Raw genomic sequence first — 9,968 nt, forward strand, 5'->3', positions numbered from 1 at the left:
GTTCTCAATTAAGGGATTCAGTTTAGCGAAACTACAGATAGCATGGACATACCCTCTGCAAACCCTGGAACATCTCGGAACTGATCATATTTTTAAATGTGCGTATAAATGATTGAAATTTGAGTGTATTGGCGACAAATTATTATTTCTAAATAAATGAAAAATGAAAATGAATTTACTACAAATCATCGTTTCAAAAAATAATATTGTAGGTGTATTTCTTTAGGTATTTACATATTCAAATACTTTAGCCATTTAAAAAATAAACATGAGTCAACTTATATCTTGGAATGGGCATGTCCGTACTAAGAAAACGAAAATGTTAACGTAATTTAAATAACAATAATAATTTATTTCTTTAAAAAGGATACAACACTTAAACTAGTACAAATACAGTATATGTTTTAAAACAATTTAAATTAGAACATGTTTAAGTCGTACAGTGATCATTTTAATTAAATTAACGCCCACAATTCCGATCCATACGATCACTGCACATCTATACAGGTTAAACTCTAGTTCAGCTGCAGAGGTTCACATAAATTGCAAAGTACAATATATGCGCCGGCTCTTAGTATATTTGATTATTTTATATAAGTAAATTTCTGAACATTATGGTTAAAAACAATTATTATTGTTTATTTTTGTTTACATGGTACGTTGTAACGGCGCGTGGCGACAGACCGACGGGTTGTGAATGGGAGAGATGCCACACGGGCGTTGCGTAGTCGCAACTACATTGTACTACATACATAGAGTATATAACCAGAAATAGAGACGAAATCACAAATTAGAAAACTGAAATGGTACGGCGCCAACAACTGACCTGTGTGTACGTCTCCGTGTGTTCCAAAAATATTCTGTATTTATTGTATTCAAATTCAAAATAATCTTTATTTCATAGGTAAGCATTATTACACTTGAAATCGTCACATGGTTAAACTCTACCGCTCATTCGTAAGGCAGATTCCCCTGAGAAGAATGAGTAAGAAACTCTAGGGGTTGCTCTTTGTAAATAACATTTGTACATATTCAACATTTACAATATACATTTTTTTTTATTTGAAACATTAGAGATCGAGACTACCTCCATGAGCTAAACGGGTTACTACCACGGATTTTTGTCATCCAAGTACGAAGAAGTTGTATAATAACCTTTAGTTTTTGTTTCACTAAAAAGATAATATCTAAATATGTAATAAAGATAATATCTCTAACAATGGGGGCTGTTCCATTAGGTCGTGTGGGAAAAACAGCAAAACAATATTACTAATTACAATTACAAAACAAATGGAATCACATTTCATCGTTAATTAAATATTAAGTATATGCATTTTTGCAATTTTCGTCTATTATAGCAAAGTTGAAGTTAAACTGGTCGATTTGAAGTGAAACAATTGACGACACCCGTCAATTGTTTCGATTTCGGGCTGGCCAATCGAAGCGCAGTTGTCACAGTAATGATTTGACAGAACTGTTTTCAAACAAATTCAATGACATTTCGTCTTTATTTCTGGTTATAAATTCGATGACCACACGGTGCGTTGAAACAGCGCGTGTCGACGGAACAGCTCGTGTGGCACTTAGGGTCGTATTCCAGAAGTCTACTCAATGCTCAAGTAAGGATCTGAGTATGATTTCAAGCACTGGAAATACGACCATAATGGCAGGGACTTGAGTATGATTCCGAGTGCTTTAAACCATACTCAAATCCTGACTTGAGCATTGAGGAGAGTTCTGGAATACGACGCTCAGTCCGTTGAAATAATAGCGTTGCGACGACGCAACAGCATCAGTAACATCAGCCTAAGAGCGATGCCTCACAGGCGTTACGTCACGCAACCGTATTGCAATAGCACACCAAATAATAAATTTTGATTTTCAATCCACATTTCTTGACCATCGACGGGTGACATATCAAATTAATATAAACTACCAAAATCAACAAAATCATTTTTATTGACACTGAGGAACTTCAATACATCAAATTTACAGTAAGCATTTGGAAGTTAAATGCTTGTCATAAAATAGTCGTCTGCTGGGCAGGGGTCATTTGAGTCTATCGGTTTGTACCTATATATCTTGCCTTTAGTCCCTATGACGATGTTGTTTTTATTATCAAACGCCATTCCTGTGATTTTGAAGCCGAGTTGACCAATTTTTTGGGGCAAAATGCTCTTTGTTGTTAACTTAAATAGTGACCCTTTAACTGCTATTATGGCTTCATCATTCATGTTCAATTGCATCATATATTTCAGCTCCCTAGTAAATCCTTTATATTGAATCGGTTCAAAATATTCTATGGAGAAGAAATACAATCTACCATCAACGTATTCGTAATAGACATTACCTTTGGAATCTAAAACGAAGTTATACGCTTTAGGTATTCTTTCATATCTCTTGACAGCAGCGGAACCATTCATGAATCTAAAAATTTCATGATTTGAACCAGTCGTGATGTACATTTGATTATCGGACTTGTCAATAAATATGTTTCTCACATCGTCGTCTCCTATTGGTCTTTCTGCTGTGATTTCTGTTCTTGAGTAATCATAAGTCACTATTCCCTGATTAGTACCAATGTATATGACGTTGCTGGCTGCATCGATACCGACACATTGCCCCACTAATTCATCAGCAACAGGCAATTCCTTGATACCTAATGATCCGTGTTTCAAAAGATGTATTCCTTTTGTATAGTTTTTCTTATGAAGTATGAAAAAAATGTGTTCGGTTCTTGGGTCAACGACAATGCCCGTTGGGTAACCATCTATGGTGGCGATCAGCTGTCGTTTGTAGTATTCAGTTCCGATTTTAACCCGTTCACATTTTTCACCAAGGCCGGACACGATGAGTGAGATTGGTGCAAGAACAGAAAAGTACTTCCACGCAGTCATTTTGGGACCATGACAAATTGTATTTGTCCTGGAAAGGAAGAAAATGTTATTTGAAATTATAACTTCCTCAAAAATTTGGTTATACCCTTTCGTTGTGTTTGTTACATCTTTTGGCCAAGTTTTATTGAAATTGGTTATAGGAAAGTGGGTACAAATCCAACAAAGCGGATACGTCCCCTAACTTGTCACCCTTAGAGGTGGAATATTTTCTTTGAATTTGAATAGGACTATTACTGAGGTACCTCCTGTCCTAAAATAATCTCAGTACAGAGTACTAAAAAAACCGACCTCAAAAGTACGTGGAATTACGTCTATTTGCTAAGTTTCATTGAAATATCCCCTAGTTCGCCACTATACAGGACTTGATACTGGAGATAATAAAAATAGGTTCTCACTACGACACTACTCAAAGTATGTAGAGAGAAAAACGCCTTGAATTGGAGAAATAGCAAAATCAACTAAATGATTGCTAAAAGTAATTGCTCCTTAATTAAAGTTAGGCGCTATTTATAAAAATGAATATTCATGAACCTCCTCCTGTTTTGAAGTCATAATAAATCCGGGTTTAATTTAAAATCTGCCACGATCGCGTCAGACCTGCCATGGATAGGGTTACGTTAGTTACGTAATTCGACGCAATCACATTGTCACTACATAAGCTGAGTATCTTTGTTTCCTATCATATTTTTTTATAAAAAGTACTAAGAGATTCATATCTGATATCTGACAGCCTGGCAGAGTGTGCCAGAAGACGTCGAATCCGGCCGGATTTGAACCGGCTTTTTCTGAGTGTTCTATATTTGTATTAATTATTATAACTTTCTCGCACTTTCACTTTTTCGTTTTTTTTTAATTATTTTATGCACTTTTGAAAATTTTTGTCACTATTTTCGGGTGAAAATATGTAAAAGTCCTACCTTCAAGTGTCTCAGCCAGTGTGTAAGTAAATTATGACATAGCCAAAGTGGACAGTGAGGCAGTGGCTTTTAAAACATTCACAGTTTTCTGTTATGACTGCTTTGTTTATAAACGCAACCGCTTGTCTAGATATTTTATTGTATAGGCTGATTTTTATTTCTTACTTTCTTTTCGTTACAATCGCCTTTTGGATGATGACCTTGAAACGTAATTGGGATGACAATAAGATATATATTTGGCTATACAATCACGAAATTGCCTGGTTAATCCCAATCTTGCAATACCTACATGTGGTAATTTTTAGTTAGACCTTAGACAGTGCCCAATAATAGAGCGCTTTCGAATTAAACGCTTGTCTGCAGTGGCGCGTTTGTGGCGTCTCTACTATTTTTCATACAATATCTAGTCTGCAAAAGAAGCACGCGAGTGGCGCGATTGTGGCGTTGCAGCTGCGCTTCTGAATATAGTATGAAAATTAGTAATGGCGCAGCTGCAGTGCAATAGTGGAGCCACTGCAGTGCCGTAGTGGCCCACTTCTATAAGCGTCTATTTTGAAGGCGCCCTTAAAGTTTATGTACAGTCGATGCCCTATGATATTTGACCGCCTAACCGTCTATTTGTTTCTGAGTACATCAGTGTGAAAGAAGGTTATATCAAATATAATATTTTACCTATCAGCCGTAAAATTAATTTGGGCACGACTCCCCTATGACGTCATTAGTGAGTGACGTTTTATTAAACTTTTTAAGTCAATTTGATCTTTAATAACATGGCATAATTATAAATTTAAAGGAAGAGCTTGAATTTCTACCTTTTGTGGCCGAACGGTTACCATACTGGTCTGCCACGCAGAGGTCCGGGGTTCGATTCACGGGCCGCGAGAAATATTTCTTTGACCTACATTTATTTGTCTCGTGAGTTTGGGTGTAATTTGTGATTGTCTATGTGTGTGTCCATGGCATCCGCGATACAAGGTGTCCCTAGCGCGGGGCTATGAGTGTTTGTTGTTAGTATTATTTGTTTACACTTTTCTGTTGAATGCGTAAGATGTTCACAGACCGAAAAGGTCGGAGGTCAGGGCATGGTCAGATATCTTAGGGCATGGACTGCACGCAAGAACGTTTTACTATTAAAGTTCTTCTGTTTCTATAACTCCTAGTACAACCTCAAAATTACCTTCTTTTGTATTGGTACCTATAGTCAAAAGTGCTTTGCATGATATAAGCATCGTTTTTGGTTTAAATTGCTTATTTTTATCTCTTTTTTCGATTAGCTTTATTTCAATAGAACGCGGTACTTTTCATAGTGTTTAAAATGATCTATCAATCAAATCCGGAAAAATAGTTTCATTTCCTATGATCTATCAATCTCTGTCTTAAGTTTTATAGTCTGAAATTTAGTTTGCCTCGATCTCTACTCTACAATTCAACCAAAGTCACATCGAATCCAATTTTAACCCATGATGAAAACATAGTGGTATAGTAACAACTCTACTACTCATTATACCATAGATTTGCAGCTAATTATGGTAAAATATGAGGACTGTCTAAATTAATATGTAAGTATACATTTGTACCACCTTTTGTTAACCATTCATTCATTCATTCATTAGGGAGGCAAATATGAATATTTCAAACTTATATTAATTTATTTTATTTTAAACTATTTGGACAGATGTAGTAGACGTTAGCGTGAGGTATAAGTCCTTGCCGTCGCAAAGATTCGAATCGTCATTTTTTTTCGTCGTCATTCCGATTATCGTGTAATATACCACAGTTTAGTAGCTAGTCTTCAGATTAGACGCTTATAGAAGTGCTGCAGTGGCGCAGTAACCGACACTGTATCGCTTTAGTTCACTAAATGTGACTGCAAAAGTGACGCGCGAGTGTCACTACAATGTCGCTGCAACTTACTTCGCTGACTCAGCGACCCGAAGTGGATCTTGGCCTTCGACGTCAAAGTACGCTATTCCTGTCGGTCTTGTGCCAATTTGGACACATTCAGCTCCATTAGGTCTTTGGCGACTTCGTCCTTCCAGCGATATCTTCGATGGTCCACTGGCCATATGAGCCGTAGGTTTGTAATGGTGCTGGTGGCGTTATGTCCTGTTGGATGGAATATAGTAGTAGTAGCCTCCGTAGCCTCCGTAGCCTCCATACATCTTACTTAGTTAGTTTAGTAGTTCAAAAGTTGAAAGTCCAGTTTTATAGGTATTTATTCAGGTTTAATAATAATATTGGGATCCTTAAAATGTAAACAGTGTAAATATAACTAGTAAAAGGTTCAAAGATAGGAAGAGATGTGTTCGCTACCGCGATCGCGCAGGGAGTGTCGATGGAATGAAACAAATTCGGAAAGTGAGGTAAAAGAATGGAACAATTCAAAATTTGAATTTAAATACGAGTGTGAGAATAAAATAAGAAATTTCAATAAAAATGTGGGATGACAATCAAGGAGGTCACACCGTCACAGGTTGTCCCAAATGCGCCCTTTTGGCAGCTACATTTTTTCTCATTCTTTCCACATGTCCTAGCCAGCGAAGTCGAGCAGACTTTATTTCCCCGATTATTTTATTTATTTCCAAATTTATTGTACTGCAAAAACAAAATAAAAATAAGTAACAAGGAAAACCCAAACAAAAGGTACTACTGCTTATTTCTAACAGAAATTTCTTCCTGCAAACGTAAATACAGGACAAAATAATTGTACGGGTTTACTTGCACAATAAAACAAAAATTATGAACAAAAAAAATCAAAAACATAACATTATTAAAAATATATAAATACTTATATAAATACATATTGTGTACTATAATACCTATAAAATGGATGGTCAGTCGATAAATAGTGCTCTTTAACAGTCATTTTGAAAATTGCTAAGGATTTGTTATCACGATCAGCAATGGGAAGTGCATTCCAAAATCTGACCGCGTGAACAGTGAAGGAGTGAGAGTAAAAACCGGAATTGAAGGATGGAAAATATGACTGGGACCTAATGAGAGAACGACAGGGCTTATTCTGGGACCCGACAAAGCTGAAACGCTCTTTCAGATACCTGGGAGAAATAGGGTTGTGCAAAATATTACATTTCTTTCTATTGACTCTGACCTTCCAGTTCGAAAATTCTCGTTTGATTGGTCCCAGAATCTTTCGATATATCTTCCATTACGTAACTAATATTATGTGCTCTTCCTTCAGCGTAAGTCTCCGTGTGTATCTCTTACACCCATACATTACTCGCTGCAACTGCGCTCCTACATATTGTATGAGAATTTTTTTTATAATAGTAATGGTGCGATTGCAGTGTCATAGGGCCACCACTATGGCGCTTCTATAAGCGTCTAATTTGAAGGCACCCTTAGTATCAATGAAAGAAAATTTTAATTTGAACTTTATATTCTTCCGAAGAGTATGACCTGCCACTTTGTTTAGCGTTTGTGGACTATGAGAAGGCCTTTGATTCGATCGAAACCTGGGCGGTACTGCAGTCTCTCCAAAGGTGCCAAGTAGACTATAGGTATATCGAGGTGTTAAGGTACTTATATAAAAACGGCACTAAGTCAGTCCGATTAGAGGATCAGAGCTCTAACCCTATCCAACTGCAAAGAGGCGTGAGACAGGGAGATGTCATATCTCCGAAACTGTTCACTGCTGCGTTGGAGGATATTTGCAAGCTTCTGGACTTGAGAGCACTTGGCATCAACATCAATGGAGAGTATGTAACACACCTTCGATTTGCCAATGATATAGTTCTTATGGCTGAGATCTTGGGAGACCTGAGCACAATGCTCGAAGATCTCAGTAGTGTTTCCCAAAGAATGGGTCTTAAGATGAACATGGACAAGACGAAGATCATGTCGAATGTCCATATTGTACCCGCTCCCGTTAAAATTAGGAGCATTACTCTCGAAGTTGTTGACCATTACGTATACTTGGGGCAGACAGTCCAGTTAGGTAAGTCCAGCTTTGAGAAAGAGATCTCTCGTCGAATCCAGCTCGGATTGGCAGCGTTCGGGAAATTCCAAAAAAAAAAATCTTTGCGTCCAAATTACCTCAGTATCTCAAGACGAAAGTCTTTGACCAGTATGTGTTGCCAGTGATCACGTATGGTTCAGAGACGTGGTTTCTTACTATTGGCCTGATAAGAAGGCTCAGTATCGTTCAGCGAGCAATGGAGAGAGCGATGCTCGGTATTCCCTACGTGATAGAAATCCGTAAGAGGACTAAGGTAACCGACATAGCTCGAAGAATTGCTCAGCTGAAGTGGCAGTGACCGCGCACCGGACGACGCTCAGTGGGTAGTCCCCCACCAGGTGGACCGACGATCTGGTAAAGGTTGCGGGAAGCCGATGGATGCGGGCAGCGCAGGACCGATCGTCGTGGAGATCATTGGGGGAGACCTATGAATGACGATTATATTCTTCAAAAGTTTATCAACAGCCTGTATAGAGAGATGATGGCTAGAAAAATTGTGACTTAAGAATAGTAGCTATTATGATATCATACTACTATTACCGTGGGACAATAGTTGTATTCAAATTGAAAAAAAAAACATTGGTTGTAGTTATAATTAGTATTTCTATCGAGGTCTTTGATGAAACTTGTTAAGATTTGAGGTATGTGCCCATTTTCTATTAATAAAAGACCATCCTGCCTGCAAAGGTTACTTAATCATTCGGTACTTATGACTTAGAAGTTGTAGAGCTTCTTGTGAGAGAGGTCGTCCAGGCAAGTACTGCCACCTTACCTATTTCTGCCGCCAAGCAGTAATGTGAGGTTTGAGTGACATCAACCCTATTGACAACAGGTTTGCTTAAATTTCTCGAAAAATAACATAGCTTTATTACAGACAATAACAACAATAATGCTACAGACGAACTAAACGACTGTTTTGTAGTTCCCGGGAAATAAAGCAACTGGACTTCATAAAAGGAGGTTGTCAATTCGACTGTCTTTTTCTGTGTGTGTTATGTGTGAGTGCAAGTCACACGATTACTATGCCATTTATGAACCAATTTCGATTATTATTATTTTTTGTTGAAATGGGGTGATCTCAATAGTGATCCCGAACGCAGTAGAGCTCTTGTTTGTCTTGAAAGGATGTACTGCCACCTTACTTATTTCTGCCGCCAAGCAGTAATGTGAGCATTACTGCATTCCGGTTTGGAAGGGTAAGGATGCTGGTGACATTACAGGCACATGGGACTTGCCAACTGATGTCTCAGCGTGACGAGCGCAATGGCAGTAACCCTAAGATCTTTGTGATGTAAAGCTCTGAGTGGCACTGCAAATTAGGTTTGCATAGTTAATGAACTACGATCTATTAGGAATATATTCCCTACACTGACCGACATGAATTAGTTCGTTTTAATAGTTCTTCGTTCTTTTTAGTTCAGTAGGAACTAGGACCTATCTGCGTTGATAGTTCACCTGTCTTTTATACAGTAGGAATGGTGCGAGCGGGATAAATAGCAATCTTTCACTACTTTTAGTACAGGTTCGAGTGGGATGCACGATTGAATGTTCCCAGCTCGCGCTATGTCTCTAATACGTATCTACATTATGTATATATACAAGCTTGCAAGAATAAAAAAAAGATATTTAGTTAGAATGATAGTCTTTAAACTTGTAAAATATGAAGAAAAATGAAATAGCACCGATTCCATATAAATTGTATTTTTAAATATTGGTGCAGTGTAGTATAGACCTCATAATACTAGAAGTCCGTAGTAGTTCATGTGAATAAAATTACTAGTTTGGAGCGTTCGTTCAATGTCCGAGCAAGGACAAGACGAACTAAGGAACTAGATAAATTAAATGAACTAGAAGACCGACCTATAGCTTAGTTGACCGATTGAACTAACGCTAAGGACGGATCAGGCACAAGTTTACTGCAAATGTTATGGACAAAGTGTCGCTTACCATCAAACCTACAACTTGTGCGCCCCGTCACTTGGTATTATTAAAAAAAAAAACAAGTTTGAAGATAACATTCGTTCTCTAAAGGCGATGGTATCAATTCACATGGCTACTTATATTTGTGTGTTTGATGTATATGACAAACAATCACCATGTGTAGATGGCATATGTGACAAAGTATTTGTTTTGTTTACCTATTCCACACATACAGCATTAATTTAAATTAATTAATAA

At 37.5% G+C, this 9,968-nt stretch overlaps 1 protein-coding gene across 1 annotated transcript; it reads right to left on the minus strand.

The window, feature by feature from the left end:
• Nucleotides 1-1,759: 1,759 nt before the first annotated feature.
• LOC113233719 lies at nt 1,760-3,881 on the minus strand. Its single transcript, XM_026468898.1, has 2 exons — nt 3,815-3,881; nt 1,760-2,925 (listed from the first exon to the last, which is right to left on the minus strand). Exon 2 carries the CDS (start codon nt 2,895-2,897, stop codon nt 2,010-2,012), a length of 888 nt encoding a protein of 295 aa, XP_026324683.1. The 5' UTR covers nt 2,898-2,925; nt 3,815-3,881; the 3' UTR covers nt 1,760-2,009.
• Between the last annotated feature and the right edge of the window lie 6,087 nt (nt 3,882-9,968).

Source organism: Hyposmocoma kahamanoa, unplaced genomic scaffold, assembly GCF_003589595.1.
Source record: "Hyposmocoma kahamanoa isolate Upper Pololo Valley unplaced genomic scaffold, ASM358959v1 79508, whole genome shotgun sequence".
In the NCBI taxonomy this organism is placed as follows: domain Eukaryota; kingdom Metazoa; phylum Arthropoda; class Insecta; order Lepidoptera; family Cosmopterigidae; genus Hyposmocoma; species Hyposmocoma kahamanoa.